Source organism: Arvicanthis niloticus, chromosome 1, assembly GCF_011762505.2.
Source record: "Arvicanthis niloticus isolate mArvNil1 chromosome 1, mArvNil1.pat.X, whole genome shotgun sequence".
NCBI lineage: Eukaryota > Metazoa > Chordata > Mammalia > Rodentia > Muridae > Arvicanthis > Arvicanthis niloticus.
Window position 1 is genome coordinate 18,623,037 of NC_047658.1, and position 17,006 is coordinate 18,640,042.

A 17,006-nucleotide genomic window follows, 5' to 3' on the forward strand; every position below is an offset into this window, starting at 1 on the left:
CTGCTCACAATTACCTGACTCCAGTTACAGGGGATCTGACACCCTCTGCTGGCACTGCATGTATACTGCACATAGCACACACAAAACAGCCACATAAAATAAAATATAAACATTAAATGGAGAGAAAGGGAAGAGGGGAACAAAAAGAGGAAGGAGGAGCAGAAGAGGAAGAGACCATGTCCCCGAGGCTGTGTGACAGGGGGCCCTGGAGTTTTGTTGGCCCTCAGTCCCCCAAGTCCTAGAAGAGTCCTTCACCCCATTTTGCAGATGAGGCTGGTAAAATGATGACCCACATATTCTCAGAGGCATTTGATTAACAGTAAAGCCCTGTTAATGGATTCGGTTTTGGTTTTCTTTGTTTTGAGATTAGGTCTCAGTACATAGCTCTAGTTGTCCTGGGACTCACTGTGTGAGGCCAGATGAGGCTGGCCTTGAACTCACACAGATCTCCCTGCTTCTGCCTCCCAAGTGCTGGGATTAAAGCAACGATCCCCCCACCCCCTTTACACACACGCACACTTTGAGATTGGACCTTGCTATGTAGCTCAGGCTAGCCTGGAACTCAGCATCCTCCTACTTCTTAGTTGATTTTCAATAGTGGAATACAGTGGTACCCCATCATCCCAGCATCTGGGAGGCAGAAACAGGAGGGTCAAGTGTGTGGCTACAAAGGAAGCTCCAGAGCAGCCTGCCTGAACCACAGGACACCCTGCCTCAATCCTTTCTCCTCCAGGGAAGAACTGCTGTCCAGACCTCAGTTTGGAGATGGTCTGATGGACCTTTGGTGTTGGGTGACAGGGACAGGGGTCCTGAGTGTGAGCAGCTGATTGGTCTGGCCTGGCCGGGGAGTTTGGGATGGAGCCTGCTCAGGTGATAGTGTGGGCTGTCATTAAGGTGAGGACAACTGGGGAGCCAAGTTGGAGTGAGAGGGGTGCCCCCCCCACTCCACCCATGCACGCAGAAGAGCACAGCGGATACTGCACCCAACTCACATCTTTATTACCAGGTGGGTGTGGGAATACCCAATACCCCTGTATGTGGCAGCCAAACCCTGGAAACAATGCCCTCCGTCCTGAGGGAGACCAGCTCCCTGCTGAGGGGTTCACAAGTTGGTGGAGGATGTGGGGATATTGGGGTCCACAGTCTTACAGGAGAGAAAGCCGTATCTATAACCCAAATTCTCCCCAAGCCCCTTGAACTGGCGCTTGAACTGCTGTCCCACCTGGAACAGGGAGGCTACATCCAACAGAGCACTTTCAATGTGCTGCCCCAGCCGATGCGAGTCCTGCAGAGAAGCAGATGAGGAGCTAGGGAGGCCTGGGAGGCAGGTCTGAGGGAGGAGGCCAGATCAGGGACCCCTGGGATCTGAAGGGCTCAATCCCAGAATTTAGAGAGAGATGAGGAAAGCACTCAAGCTCCTCTTACTGTTTCTGTGCTTGATTTCTTGCTGGAGATGTGGAAGGTGATCGCATTTTCCCCCATGAAGATGTAAGAGATGCCATACCCATGGTCGTTGGCCTGGAGCAGGGAGAGTAAAGCCAGCCAATAGCTCAGCCTATCCTTCCACACTGGAAGGGCAGGAGTCCTCCCCCACCCGCCCTGGCTGTCCAGAGGCTGGACCCAGTCCAGTCCACTCACAGGCCCAAATCCACCTCCAGAAGAAACATAATCCGGATAATTGTGGACATCAAACAGGTGTGTCTGCTGCACAGGAATCTGGCTGGTGGACAGCAGCCATTGCTGCGACTGGACCTGAGGGTGGCAGGTGGTCACATGAGCAGAGAAGAATTCCTTTCCTCCGCTGCAAGCCTGACCTCTTCCTATGCCAATTCCTTCCAAATCAGTGGCTTTCCTCTGACCACGCCCCTTCCCAACTAACCACACCCCTTTCTCCCTGATTTCCCCTTTTCTACTCTGCGCTTCCTCCCCACTTCCTTCCTTCCTTCCTTTTCATTCCCCCCCTCCCCAGACAAGGTCTCACTATGTAACTCTGGCTGCCCTGGAACTCCCTGTAGACCAGGCTGGCCTTGAACTCAGAGATCTGCCTGCCTCTGCCTCCCGAGGGAGAGGGATGGGATTGAAATCATGAGCCACCACCACCGCCCAGCTCTTCCTTTCTTTATGGTGCTGTGGGCTGAGCCCAGGACCTGTAGCATGCCAGGCAGGGCTCTACCACTGAACCAAACTCTTAGCCTCTCAGTGGGGGGTTCTGGACTAAAGCTCTACTGCTGAACCCCATTCTCCCCTCAGCACCCCCAGCCCCCAGCTCTACATGCTCTTACACTCGTCTTCCAACCATCACCCTCCTGGCTCTTAACGCCTCCTTTTTCCTGCCATTCTCCTCCTCCTAACCATTTTCCTGACCTGGGTCAGGAAGGGCGACTGCACATGGAGGAGCTGGGACATGATGTAGAGTGCGAAGAGATGGCGGTCGATCCCCTGCCCACTCATCGCTGCCTTTAGTAGAGCCTGGTGTTTGTCCACGGCCACTCGGAACAGGGCAAGGCACTGTTGGTCCTGGGTCCCCCAGGGCAGTCAAAGGTCATGGAAAGACAGGAAGTGGGTTTACTTTAAGGACCTGGATTATATCTGGATTATATCTCAAGCTACTTCCAAGATGCCTGCAAGGCAGCGATATCTACCCCATTTTGCAGAGAGGAAAAGGGTTCAGAGTGGAAGCAACTTGTCTAGAGTCACACAGCTAGGTGCGCTATGTGCCTGATGTTAGGACCTTTAGATCCTTCTAGTGAGCCACAGCATCTCACAGCTGAGGGAGATGGGGAGGTGGGGGAGTTGTTTAGAGCAGACGCTATGGCCACATGGTGTCACAATGGCTGAAGTGGTGAGAGCGACAGAGTGGAAACAGTGCTCTCTGCAAAGTGTTCCCCAGTGCTGTGTGTCACCCCACAAAAGCCTGGAACACCCTCTCCTAGTCTATTGATAATCCTTCATTTTGAATTCCCATGGTCAGAGCTGGTTGGTCCCTTGCTGTGGAAACCCCTCTCAGATCCTGGCCACAGGTATTGGCAATCATGATCACAGGTGATGGAGACCTCCATGAGGCCGACACTCACTGTCTTCTCCTTGTCATCCATGGCTCTCACAAACTGGCAGGCCTCTTTGGTACAAGACCTCACCGTCTCTGTCCTGCCTTCCAGGAACAGTCGAGTCATGACTGACTCATAAGTCAGGCAGAAGTGACCCCTGTCCTGGGGGAAAGGAAAAAAGGAACCCATTAGCTAGCCTTGTCTGTAGTCCTGACGCACCCTTGTCCTGATCTCCAACCAACCTCATTCTGCTTAAAGCTATGGAGAGGAAATCAAGATGACAAACCCACAACACAACAAGAGACTCACAAAATGGCTGACCCACAACAAGATGGCTGACCCACACAGGATGAATGACCCAGAATAAGATGGCTGATTCACAAGATGGTCAACCTATGTTAAGATGACTGACCTACCAAGCTTGGTTGTCCATGCCTTTAGTCTTAGCACTTGGAAGGTAGAGGCAGGCAGATCTCTTGTGAGTTTGAGGCCAGCCAGAGATACACAGTAAGACCCTGCACCCCCCACAGACACCCTCTGTTCCCTAAAGGCTGATCTAAAACACAAGCTGTAACCCATAAAATGGATGAGCAGATGACCCACAGTGTTGAAAGACAAAAGACCCCAAGGAGGTGGCTGGAGAGGCAGGCGTTTGGAGGCTCTGAGACAACAAGCACTGACCCGGAAGTGGGCCAGCTGCAGGACCAGCTGGATGAAACTGTCTGAAGAGACATGACAACATTTGATGAAGCTCTTGCCGAAGTGGGAAAAGGGGAAGACGTGGCAGTCGATATTGCCAGACAAGGTCTTGGCTCCCCTCAGGGCTAGAGAGATGGACGGATGGATCTGCCAGAGAAGGAGGTGGGAGAAATGATGTGTTAACACGCAGGGCAGAGGCAGAGCTTAGGGAAGGCAGAGATGTGGTTAGGTGGGGTGGGGCAGAAGGTAAAGAAAGGAGGAAATTGCCGGGCGGTGGTGGCCCACGCCTTTAATCCCAGCACTTGGGAGGCAGAGGCAGGCGGATTTCTGAGTTCGAGGCCAGCCTGGTCTACAGAGTGAGTTCCAGGACAGCCAGGGCTATACAGAGAAACCCTGTCTCGAAAAACCAAAAAAAGAAAAAAGAAAAAAAAAGAAAAAAGAACAAAAAAGAAAGGAGGAAGTTAAGACTGCGCAAGGATGGCAGTGAGGGAGTGGGGTTCGACCCAGATGAAGGCAAGGACTGAGATGCAAGTGAGCTTGAAGAGGACTGACGGGACCAAGCAGGAAGCTAGGCAGGGCTACGGTTGTTGGGACAGACCCACCTGAGAGACAGGGTGCAGGGAATGGAGGTAGGACGTAGAGACAGAGGTGTTGGGGAGACTGTGGGGCTCTAGGCAGTGGGTCTGTTTGTGTGATATGAAAGTTGGCACAGGGAGAGGGGGCATGAACTCAGGGTGAAGTTGAGGGACTTAAAGGGAAGCTACAGAGCCCAGCCTTACCTGCTCTGGGAGGTCCCACTGCAGGCGCTGGGGCTGGGGCACGGTAGGGTCAGGGTGCCCCTTACAGTGGCCATCTGTGGCATATCCCAACTGGAAGCACTCTGTGGCCAGGGTGAACTGTAGACAAAGGTGCCATTTACTTCCCCTTCTGGACTGAAGCCTCTATGGAGACAGCTGCAACAGGGCCCAGTGTAACTGAGTGCAGGCCCCCAGAACCCAATGTTACGGGGTGTTTTAGGTTCCCACTGTACAGGCACCTTCTGCTTTGTCTCCTGGCCTCACATTTCTGCCTCTCTCAGCTGCCTTGTAACCCATTTTGGTTTCATTTTGGAACAGGGTCTGATGTAGCCTAGGCTAGCCTAGAATTTACTGTGTAGTTGATAATGACTCTGAACTTCCAATCTTCCCACCTCCACCACCTTCATGCTGGGATGACCAGGCAACAGCACCTCAGCCATCTTACATGCTGCTGGGGATGGAACCCAGGACACAGGAAGTCCACTAGTTGAGCCCAAAGCCAAGAGTGTGTTACAGCATCCCGTGTGTGTGTGTGTGTGTGTGTGTGTGTGTGTGTGTGTGTGTGTGTGTGTGTGTCTGTCTGTCTGTCTGTCTGTCTGTCTGTCTGTCTTTGCATGTGCATGGGTGGGGAGGTATAACAGGCTCTAGGTTCACTGTCACTGTGCCTTCTTTCTGTGTGACCCTCAGAAGTCATTTTCCTTTCTCTGAACCTCAGTGACACACCCATCATAGGGAGGTCACCATGGCAAGCCCCATTCTTTGCTGGGCCCTCCTCTGTCTCGGAGTGTGTATGTCTCTATTCTAAGGTCCTTCAGGGTTAGTCTGTGAACAGGGTACCTTAGAAACGCACCTCCCACAAATGTCCTGAGACAGGGCAGTCGGCCCATGAGTGCTCCACACTGAGACCCAGCTTGCCATTGGAGAAGACGACGAGGGTGAAGGATTTGTCAAACCAACTGCAGAAAGAGTTTGGATGGATGACCAAAGAGCAAAGGAGGAGAACGTGAACACCCGTGGGACTTTTGGTGTGTGGGGTATGCTTCAGGGGGAGGGAGGGGAGGGGCATCAGTGGAGCCGCCAGCCCAAGGGGCCTCCAGCCCAAAGGACCTCTGGGAGTGCTGCCGATCCCCAAAGGTGATTTCAGACAGTCTCCACATGGGTGTCAGGTTTAGAGAATTGCTTTTTCGTTTTATTTTTCTAGGAAGTCAGCTCTGGAGGTGCTAGGAATCCTCAATCTTGGGTCTGTTGCTACACTTAAATAATCCTCCATCACAGGACCACACTCCCTTAACTGACTACAGTTCAATGAAGAAGTTGATCATGAGCAGTAACTAGCAATAACTTAGAAGTCCAGAGGTAGAGCATCAGTTAACTAAACTATGTTATGCTCAGGCCATAGAATACCACACAGCCGCTAAAACCGAATGAGGCACATCTATATTTCCTGGCATGAGTATCAAGATATAAGAGTCTGGGGTCTTGAGTAGATCGGTTCTCTGGCTTACAGGGCTCTTATTTTACTGAACTGTTTTGGGGATTGTAAGATATAAGTGACCCCTGGATCTAGATGCTGAGGCGTGGGGGTCTGGTTGTCTCCTGTGAAGAAGCCCTAGGTCTCCAGAAGACTGTGGGTGGTATTGTAGGGGGGTAGACTCACCGGTCATGGCCTCGGCCAGTCAGCAGAGTATGGGCGTAGGCATCCAGGGAAGTTGCAGGGTCCTCTCTGGTCAGTCCCGCAGGCTCAGAATCAAGGGACACAAAGAAGGCAGCCCCTTCTACAACCTCCAAGGCAGCGGCTGCATGGGTCTTCACCGACTCCCGCACCTGGGCCCACATACTCCTGTCCGAGTGGGATGGGCCTGAGCCCAGCTGGCCCTCTACCCTGCCCAGCCTGTTCCCTGGAGCCCAGCCTGCCCCTGGCAACCACAGGTTACTGGTCCTCACCTGGGAGCAGCAGTCAAAGCAGCTAGATGTTCCTCAAGGGGACAGGCTGGGGAGGGGTCATCCAGGATGTCCTGGAACTGCTGTTCCAGGGCCCGTGGGGACAGCAGGCCATTCGAAGAGTGGGTCCCTACACGGAAGAATCTGCCCCGGTGGAGGACAGCCACATGTCGGCTGTCCTGGAGGTGACGAAGGTAGTCTGGAGGAGTATGGGAAGAACATGAAGGTGGGAAGAGGCTACATTATAAGAACCACCCCACTCACTAATCATGCTCCTACCCCTTGGGCTATGTTTTTACTATTTTTGACAGTTGTATAGTATTCCATAGCCTGAGAAAAGCCCAGGATAGTTTCAATTTATATATATCAGAGGATGACTTTGAACTCTTGTTCCTCATAACTTCACCTCCCCAGTGCTGGATGACAGGTGTAAGCCACCACGCCTCATTTACAACAGAGGGCCTCCTGCATGTTAGGCAAGAGTTCTGCTCAGGGACGGAGAGGTAGGTAGCTCAGTGGTTAGGTGTTTCCTGAGGACCCAGACGGCTGCTCAGCACCATCTGTAACTCCAGTCCCAGATCTGATGCCCTCTCCTGGTCTTGACAGACACTGCATGCACGTGGTGCACCGACCACATGCATGCACAGCGCTCAGACACAGAAAATAAAACATAGCCGGGCGGTGGTGGCGCACGCCTTTAATCTCAGCACTTGGGAGGCAGAGGCAGGAGGATTTCTGAGTTGGAGGCCAGCCTGGTCTACAGAGTGAGTTCCAGGATAGCCAGGGCTATATAGAGAAACCCTGTCTCAAAAAACAAAAAAAAAAAAAAAAAAAAGAAAGAAAACATCCACCCCATCCCACCCCCCAAAAAAAACTCAAACAAACAAACAAACAAAAAGGTCATGAGGTAAAGAGGGAGGGAGATGAGGACATGGGAAGAGTTGGAGGAAGGGACCTGAGGAAAAAAACCATGTCATTTTTTGTTTTTAAAAACTGTAAAACGTTGGGCTGGAGAGATGGCTCAGTGGTTAGGAGCACTGACTGCTCTTCCAGAGGACCCGAGTTCAATTCCCAGCAAGCACAGCTCACATCCAAGGGACCCAATGCCTGCCTCTGGCATGTCTGAAGACAGCTACCCCTTTGGCATGTCTGAAGACAGCTACGGCGTACTCAGAAACGAGAGGCTTGCTCCACCTTAAGCTATCTTTAATTTTACACCACCTCAGGTACCAATGTTACTCCATTTCACTGTTGAAGAAGCTAAGGCTCAGAGGGGACAACGATTTCCTGAGGCCACAGAGGATGCATTACAGTCAGATTACAGTCAGGAGAGTCCCACGCAGGCTGGCTAGCTCCTGCTCTTAGCCTCTGCCCTGCTGCAGGAAGGGACAAGGACTGAGGAGGAGGGGGTTGTTCGCACCTTTTTCCACCCCTGGAATCCGTGTAGTGTTGAACATCCTCTCGTACTGGGCGGAACATAAGGGTCTCATCCCCATCAACAGTGTCTGCAGGAAGCCAAGGGCGCCTGAGCCAGGCGTGGCCCGCTGTGGCTCCCTGCACCTCCATCCCCAATCCACCAATCCACAGGATCTGCCTTACCGGTGGGATCTCCTGCCGGTTCAGAAGGCAGCGATACAGGAGAAGGGTATGCACAGCATTGCCCGCGCGGGCTGCCTGCAGCGGTGTGGGGGTGACATACAGAAAATCCTGCTTGGTGGCAAAGGGAGGGAACACAAAATACATTGAGGCCATGCTTGTCCCTGATGGGGGCCCCAGACGGTGCTCTGCACTTATGTCATGGGTCACTATGGCCCCGCCCTCGGCCCCTGCCACCCGCCGCTGCCTCTCCCTCCTCACCATCATGTAGTATGTGCTATGAATTAGTGGGGCTCGAGAACGCAGGTACACAAACTCTTCCCACCAGTCACTGACCTGGGAGGAGAATGGGAGATGCTCAGCTGAGACCCTGAGGGAGAGGGAGGGTGTGACCAGGGAGCCCACAGACTTTCCTGTGTCACGTGGGCAGAAAGGATCTCGGAGAAGAAATTGATTACGGTTAACAACCAGCAATGACCTATAAGTCCGTGGATGAAGGATTAGTTCCTTAAAACCTGCTACCCGCAAGTTATGGAATATTATGTAACCATTAAGTAGAGTAAAGGCACCGGGGAGATAGCTCAGTAGGCAAGTGCTTGCTCGCCTTGCAAGCATGAGAACCCCAGTCAGATCCTCAGGGCCGCAGAAAAGTCATGTGTTGTGGTTCACACTTAAAATCTCATTGCTGGGGAGAGACAGAATTTCTGGGGCCTGCTGGCCAGACAGACACCCTAACCCGGTCAGCAGACCCCACATCCCAGTGAAGGGACCCTGTTTCAAAAAACAAGATGGAGCTGGGGATATGGCTCAGGCATCAGGAACACTATGCTGCTTGTGTAGAGGACTTGGGTTAGTTCCCAACACCCACACGGCAGCTCACAACTGCATATAACTCCAGCTACAGGGGATCGGATCCTCTACCCTTCCCTGGCCCCCATGGGTTATGCATATATGTAACACATCCACACATACAAACATGCAAACACCCATACACATATATGTAACACATCCACACATACAAACATGCAAACACCCATACACATATATGTAACAGATCCACACATACAAACATGCAAACACCCATACACATATATGTAACACATCCACACATACAAACATGCAAACACCCATACACATAAAGTAAAAACAAACACAAATTTTCAAACAAACAAAACACAACTCTAAGCCGGGCGGTGGTGGCGCATGCCTTTAGTCCCAGCACTTGTTGGGAGGCAGAGGCAGGAGGATTTCTGAGTTTGAGGCCAGCCTGGTCTACAGAGTGAGTTCCAGGACAGCCAGGGCTACACAGAGAAACCCTGTCTCGAAAAAACAACAACAAAAACAAAAAAAAAACAAAAAAAAAACCCACAACTCTATGGTGCCCCGAGGGATGACAGCTGAGGTGAACCTCTGGACTGCACACTCATGCAGACACACATTTGTGTATGTGTACATTCAAACATGTATGCACACCTACATGCACGGGCGCGCGCGCGCACACACACACACACACATACACACACACACACACTGAGCATCAACACAGTTTTGAGGGCTCTGGATAGCTCTTCCTTGGTGGAGCCTACCATGTACTGGGTACAGTGCTGCCTCCAACTGGGCCATACCCCAAGTCCTCTTGTATATACTTTTTAAAAACTTAGATTTATTCATGTGCTTGGGTGTTTTCCATGCATAAATGTCTGCGTACCAACAGCACCCTGAGGTCAGAAGAAGTAATTAGATCCTTTAGGACTGGAGTTACGGAGGCTTCTGAACCACCGTGTGGGAACTGGGAATCGAACCCGGATCCCCTGTAAGACTAATAATAACAGTTGAGCCATCTCTCTAGTAGAGCACTAAGGTCTAGCTTTCTCCATCCCTTGCAGGCTACTTGACACTTGCTGACACAACTACCCTCCCTTGGATTAACTCAAGTGTCTGCTAGCCGTCCTCCTCAGCTTCCTCTCCAACCTCCAATCTCCAGGCCTTCCTACACACCCTGTCCTGTTCTAAATCTTCCCCGCTCCCTCGTGCATTCCTGAGAAAAGCTATCACTCTAGGCATCCCATCCTCGCCCACCAGCGTTCTGACCGAAGCGAAGCCCCCTTTCCACGCTCGTTAACATTTGCCTCTTCCACTTCTCCCGAGAGTCCTGCTAACAACTGGACGGTCTCAACAGTTTGGTTTGCTGTCAGGCTCTCGGCCCACCTCTGAGATATTTATAGCTCCATCTTTCTTCTTCATCACCTCTCAGATGCTCGTTGCCTGTCACTCATCTCCAGTTTCCTACATTAGCCAAGGCTGGCATTCCTGATTCGTGTGACTCATTCTGTGCCTCAGTTTCCCAAGGAGCTCAACTCAAAGTGCAGCCACAGGCCTAGCTCCCAAATTAGCTAACCACCTATGTAGGAAACCGTCCGGGAGCTGGAAATGGTGAACAGATTCATGTTGGAATTCTGGTCCTAACACAAGTAGTGGGACTCAAACTCTGATAGAGGATCCTGAAGTAATTCTAATTTGGTGGACTACAGGGAGGGGCTGAGCACGGGGGCGGGGCTACTTACTGAAATTCCATTATCCAGCAAATCACAAGCAGGGATAGGCCACTTGGATAGGCCAATCGTGGCAGGGGCATGATTAGGGCGGGCCAATCACCACGGGGCAGGTGGGCCAATCACTGCAGGGCCGGACTGGGACCCGAACTCACATAGTTGGAAGCACACCAGGACTTGAGTTGCAAATAGAGCTGTAGCCGTGGTGCCTGCAATCTCAGGAAGTCGTTCGCCAGCGCCGTAGCATGGTCGAAAGCGTCGTCTCCGAGCACAGGGCGCACAGACTCCAGGTACTACAGGCAAACGAGGACCAGAGCGTCAGCGCCTTGCCGCCTGCCTGTGACTGTCCCACCCCAGGACACGCCCACCTTGCTCACGGTCTCCTGCACCAAGGGCACTGGCTGCCGCGGGAGCGCACGTTGGAAGCTGAAAAGCCTTTGGTGCCTCCCGGAAAAGATTCTGACCAATGCCTGCAGGATAGAGGAGAGGACCCAGTTGGGGCAAGGAGGAGGGAGGACGAAGATGATGTAGAGAGAGTGAGTAAGGAAATGAAGGGGGAAGAATGGAGTCGAGATGATGGAGGAGAGAGGACAAGATGATGAATGGGGGAGGGAACAGGGAGGATGGAGATAATGAAGGGAAAAAGAGACAGAGTGAAGAATAGAAGAATGAGAGGACAGAGGTGGGGGGGAAGGGAGGAGGGGGATGATGTTGACCCAGCGGTCAGAGATGATGTCCGATGGGAGGGAGTACCATGTATAGAGTTAGTGAGAGGGGGTACAGGGAGACAGCATGAGAAGAGGGAGACAACTGGGGACAAAGCGGGAGCCAAAGACCCAGAGAGAATGGGGGTCAGGGTGCGAAATGGACACAGAAACAGGAGTGGTAGTGGACCGAGACCCAGAAACAGAGACAGCCATGCGTTTGTTCTGAGAGTCTAGATCCTCACATACCAGCCAGGTCTTCGTGGGTGAGGACATGGTGCCATGAGGTTCCAGAAGCCAGCCATGGTGGGACAGAAGGAGCCTCAGAGCCACGTGAAGTGTGAAGATCAGGGCTCCCCACAAACATGAGGCAAACACTGCTGCTGCCAGGAGCCCCTGGAGCTGATAGTGCTGTCCGCCCCTGGTAGAGAAATTAAAGGGGTGCCCCTGAAGCTGTTCAGTGCACTGAGCCTGCAGGATGGGCACTGGGGACAACCACATTTGACAGATATATTTATTTACCTTATAAAGTGGATGTGTCTCTCTGTTGCCCATGACCACCCTGTGGAGGCCCCAAGCTTCTAAGATCACTTTCCTGGGACCAGGGAGTACACAGGGCAGACTGCTTGCCTACCATGGGAATGCCCTGGGTTCAGTGCATACGCTGGGTGTGCTGACACAATCCTAAAATCCCAGCACTGGGGAAGCAGGAAGAGGAGTTAGAGTCCATCCTTGGCTACAAAGTGAAATGGAGGACAGCCTAGGTTACATGAAACCCTGCCATAAAGAAAGAAATACATAAATTCATGAGTTTTAGCCAGGGGTGGGAATCCTGTAGTCTAGCACTTTTGAGGCTGAAGCAGGGACTTATGGGAGTCCAGGCCAGACTGAGATACAGAGTGATTGATACCCCATCTTTAAAAAAAAAAAAAAAAAAAAAGCTGGGGGGCTGGAGAGATGGCTCAGCAGTTAAGATCACTGACTGCTCTTCCAGAGGTCCTGAGTTCAATTCCCAGCAACCATATGGAAGCTCATAACCATCTGTAATGGGATCGGATGCCCTCTTCTGGTATGTCTGGTACGTCTTCTGGTATGCACCAGAGTGTACTCACATACATAAAATAAATAAGTAAATCTTAAAAAAAAAAAAAAAAAAAAAAAAAAAAAGTGGTGGGTAGTGGTGGCACTTGTCTTTAATCACAGCACTCACAAACTCTGTGTAGGCCAGCGTGGTCTACAGAGTTCTGGGACAGCAAGGGCTTCACAAAGAAACCTTGTCTCGAAAGACCAGAAAATAAATAAATAAGAATAAATAATAAGTAAGTAGACCCGGGGAAACCAGTAAGTGCAGTGTGGTGGGGGAAGCCCAGAGCTTAATCTTGTAATAGCCCCTCCCCCAGGGGCTCCGGGTGTCAGACTGGGGACAAAGCTGCAGCTCCTCCATAGCACGCCCTCTCTAGACTGGGTCATGGATATGCCCTTCTCGGAGTCTCCATGTCTAATCCAGGCTCTGCCTTGTTCAGAAAACCTGCTTCTTCCCAAGGAAGACTGGCCCACCTCCCAGAATCAGCACACCTATCCCCGCCTGGTGATGTTTGCTTTGGTTGTTTGGTGTGAGATGGGATCTTGGCTTGTATTCCAGGATGGCTTCATACTCACAAATCTCTGCCTGGGCCTCCCAAATGCTGGAATTATAGGCATGTATCTGGCTGGTGATATTTCTGTTGTTTTTGTTTTGTGTTCTGAGAAAGGATCTTCCCATGTAACCCCTGGAATGGATTAACCATTCCTGAGCCACCTCTCCTGACTCCTGACTCAGTTCAGAACTAAGAATAAAAGCTTGGCAATCCTGAAAACCTGGTGTGGCACTTGGGTCTTGGGAGGCAGAGGGGGGTGGATCTCTGTGAATCCGAGGCTGTCCTGCTTGTTATATAGTGAGTTTCAGGACAGCTAGAACTACATACATAAGGAGACGCTATCCCCCAAAAACAAAACAACAACAACAAGAAAAAACAAAAAAAGAAAAAAAACAAAACAAAACAAAAAAATGGGCCTTTAATCCCAGCACTTGGGAGGCAGAGGCAGGCAGATTTCTGAGTTCGAGGCCAGCCTGGTCTACAGAGTGAGTTCCAGGACACCCAGGGCTACACAGAGCAACCCTGTCCGAAAAACCAAAACAGATAAATAAATAAATAAAGCTATGAAATGAAAGAGATGAAGCACCCTGCCCTGGCTGCACCTCTATTAACAGTCATAAGCTCCAGAAACTACATTTTTATTTTTTTGTTTTTCACATCAGGGTTTTTCTGAGTAACATCCATGGCTGTCCTGGAACTCACTGTAGACCATACCCTCCTGGCTGTTTCCCCAGGGCTGGGATTCAAGGCCTATGCACCACTACACCCAGAAACGACATTTCTGTGATAGGCAGAGCACAGTGTCTTTGTGGGGTGAAGGCAGTGACTGGGTGAGAAGGAAGGTTCTCACCAGGCTGGCAGCAGCTCTTTGATCTTCTCCATCAGTCCTAGGGAAGGGTCCAGCTGGAGGAGGCAAGCAAGCTCGATTGTACTGAAGAGGAAAAGCCAGCTGAGGGGGGTTGCAGGGACTACACCAGCGAGAACATCATTCTGTGGTGAGAAAAGGGCATTTTCAGTCATGTTCCCTCTGAAGACATGCTCGGTATCACTCTCAGTAGCTTATAGGGTCTTGGATGTGGGCAGAGCTCAGGATTCCTTTTACTGAGTGTATTTTTTAAGGAGGTAGGGGTATGGTATAGCCTCTGCCTACTCCCCACCAAGGGGCTGAGGCTTGGAAAGAGTCTCTTCCTAGAATCCACCATGAGGTGGCGTTAGTGGAGACACGGCTTGGTGGTAGGGAAGCCTCATGGAATCTACCAGTATGGGGGTAAGAGTCTCATTCAAGCTGTCCTAGATAGTTCAAATCCCCAGGTTCTGAACCTTGACACCAAAAAGTAAGTAAGTCAGTAAGTAAACAAACAAATAAATAAATCCAAGATACTAGAAGTTGTTGGGAGAGGAGCTGCATGGGAAGGACAGCAGGGGCGAGTGAAGTGAGTCAGGATGCTGAGACAGGCAGGCCAGTAGGCGGGACGGAGCATCCCAGAGGAAGCTACAGTTAACAGTGGCCTGGGACTGAACATCCAGATCTTCAGAAGTGGGTTTCAGGAACCCCAGAAGCAGGGACTTGGAGCTCCAGAAGAAAACCAGCCAATAGCTCTCCTCACCCAGACGCGCCAGAGATGCCTTTTCCAGGAGCGTAGGGCAGAGAGGTAAATCTCCTGCCACACTGGGGAGCTGAGCTGTACTTCTGCCCCGTCGGAACTCAGTGAAGACAGCAAGCTCGAGGCTTGGTAGGCCTCAGCCATGTTCCCTGGGCTCCCTAGGAGAAAGACGGAGAGTCATTCTCCAGGACCTTAGTGCCTCCTCCCTCAGATCCAAGACTCCAGAACTTGGCCCTTTTCCCTCACACCCACCGGTGTAGACTTTGCTTCTACTCTCAGGTGTGTGTGGGGTGGAGGATTCCAGGCCCGGCGGAGTCCAGCCCCCAGCCCTCTCTCAGACCCTATCCCTTCCTCCCCACAGCGGGACCACAGGACGCAGTATACTCTGCTCTAAGAACCTGAGGGGGTGCTACAGCTCACAGTTGGAGAGGGCTTTGGGACAGGACTTCATTTAATTGGGGATCTCTGAAAGCACAAAGGCTGGAGCGTACCCTAGAGATCTGTGTTACTGAGAATTCAGTGCTCAGTATTCGGAGTGGGGGAGGGAAACTGATGCAGGATCAGTTGTTCAAATAAAACACACTAGTTTTTCGTTCCTTTTAAAATTATTATTATTTTTTTAACGTACTAGGTTTTAGACCTATAGGGAAATGAACATTTGCCGGAAGGTAAGCACTGTTCATTTCCAATTGCAAGACAGACACAGTATGGGTTCCCTTCTACCATGGGGTCTGGAGAGGGATGAAAGAGGAAGCACCCTACTGCGCATGCCCGGCATCGAGAGATGCTGGTGAAGAGCGGGGGCATGTCCAGGACAACTGATGGAGAAGCCCCACTCGCCTGCCCCAGCACAAGGCCCATAGCCCCTCCTGTACCTGGTACTAGTACTTACACTGATCAGAGGTCAGCAGCTGCGGTTCCTGGGGTCAGTTCCATATACACCTCCTTCTCCCAGTTTTGAGTCCAGTACCCTGTTTCCCTTGTACATACATCCAGACCCCGTGTAATGAGTCCACGAACTGATCAACCGTCTTTGGCTGTTATGCTGAAACCCAGAGCCAACCTCGCGGGCACCTCCTCCCTCCCTGAATAGGGTGTTCAGGTCCTACGTTTTAACCCCGCCTCCTCTGATCCCTCCGCGTTCTGTCCCTGCCTCTTTCCAATCCCTCCGCATCCTCTCCCCGGCCCCGCCAGGAGTCCTAGCGTCCAACCCTCTTATCCCAAGCCTGTCACACACACACAAACACACACACCCTTTTCTTTTTTCAGTTTGTTCAAGAACCAGCCCTGGCCTCCCTCCCTGCCCTCTTTTAGGTACAGCCGTCATGTCATGCATGTCACCATATATCTGCTGGAGCACGTTATAGGAGATGCTTCTCAGGCAGATCCATCAGAACCAGGCATACAGAACTCAACATGAAATAGGCGCCACTGGGGACTAGATTCAAGCTAGACAACCAGAGAGACGGTGCAAGATGGGCACAGACACACACTTTATTCCACTCCGGGGTTTCATATTCTGTTCACGATGGGTCCATTCCAGGACAGAGACCAGCCCATTGTCACCCAGCAAAGGCAATATCCAGGTCTCCACTGCAGGCGGGGATATATGAAGGTCCTAGGGCGTAAGCTTCCCTAGCACTAGGAGGTGAGGGTCAGACCCAGGAGCTCTAGTGCTTGGAATAGCAGGACGCAGAAAGCTAGCTAGCTATTGTGGCTGAAGAACCAATGCGTCAGGCACAGAGTGGAAAGCCAGACCAAGCAGGTTTCTTGTCCAAGGGCACCCTAGAGCTCAGGTCTGCTCAGTGGGCTTTCTGGCTTTAGGGTTGGTGAGGGTGGGAAGCCAGACCAAGCAAGTTTCTTGTCCAAGGGCACCTTAGAGCTCAGATCTGCTCAGTGGGCTTTCTGACTTTAGGGTTGGTGACCCCCTACTTGCATTGTCACATTGGAGCCAAATTCCCACCTGTTCCCAGGCCAGGGTGACCCAGCTTCCATAAACACTGATGGACCAAGATATGGGTCTCACTCACCCTTATTCCAGAGGATAGGAGGGTGGAAAGGCCTGGGGTCACTAGAATGGAACCAGCTTACTTAGAAACAGCACAGGACAAGAGCACTGCAGGTTCTGTGTTCAAGTCTCAGCAACCATGATTGGCTTAATAATGGGATCTGATACCCTCTGCTGGTGTGCAGGCATACATGTAGACAGAGCATTCATGTATAAAGGATAAACCTTAGAAATATTTAGCTGAGCTGGGCGGTGGTGGCACACGCCTTTAATCCCAGCACTTGGGAGGCAGAGGCAGGTGGATTTCTAAGGCCAGCCTGGTCTACAGAGTGAATTCCAGGTCAGCCTGGGCTAAACAAAGAAACCCTGTCTCAAAAAACCAAACCAAACCAAAACAACAACAAAAAATTTAGGTGAGCAG

General features: G+C 51.5%; 1 protein-coding gene across 6 annotated transcripts; it reads right to left on the minus strand.

Annotated features, from left to right (window-relative positions):
- Positions 1–975: 975 nt before the first annotated feature.
- Cpt1c (carnitine palmitoyltransferase 1C) lies at positions 976–15,722 on the minus strand. Of its 6 annotated transcripts, none has more exons than XM_034517609.2 (19): positions 15,470–15,722; positions 14,581–14,735; positions 13,824–13,963; positions 11,586–11,757; positions 11,001–11,102; positions 10,788–10,925; positions 8,342–8,416; positions 8,084–8,191; positions 7,905–7,989; positions 6,488–6,683; positions 6,201–6,383; positions 5,394–5,499; positions 4,526–4,642; positions 3,729–3,893; positions 3,075–3,209; positions 2,365–2,517; positions 1,639–1,752; positions 1,426–1,518; positions 976–1,285 (listed from the first exon to the last, which is right to left on the minus strand). In XM_034517609.2, the coding sequence occupies exons 2-19, from the start codon at positions 14,719–14,721 to the stop codon at positions 1,103–1,105; spliced, it is 2,406 nt and encodes an 801-aa protein (XP_034373500.1). In that variant the 5' UTR covers positions 14,722–14,735; positions 15,470–15,722; the 3' UTR covers positions 976–1,102. The 6 variants fall into 6 exon arrangements, with proteins under 6 accessions (XP_034373500.1, XP_076789637.1, XP_034373499.1 ...); XM_076933522.1 differs by having other exon boundaries at positions 8,084–8,158; positions 15,470–15,698; XM_034517608.2 differs by having other exon boundaries at positions 8,084–8,194; positions 15,470–15,698.
- Between the last annotated feature and the right edge of the window lie 1,284 nt (positions 15,723–17,006).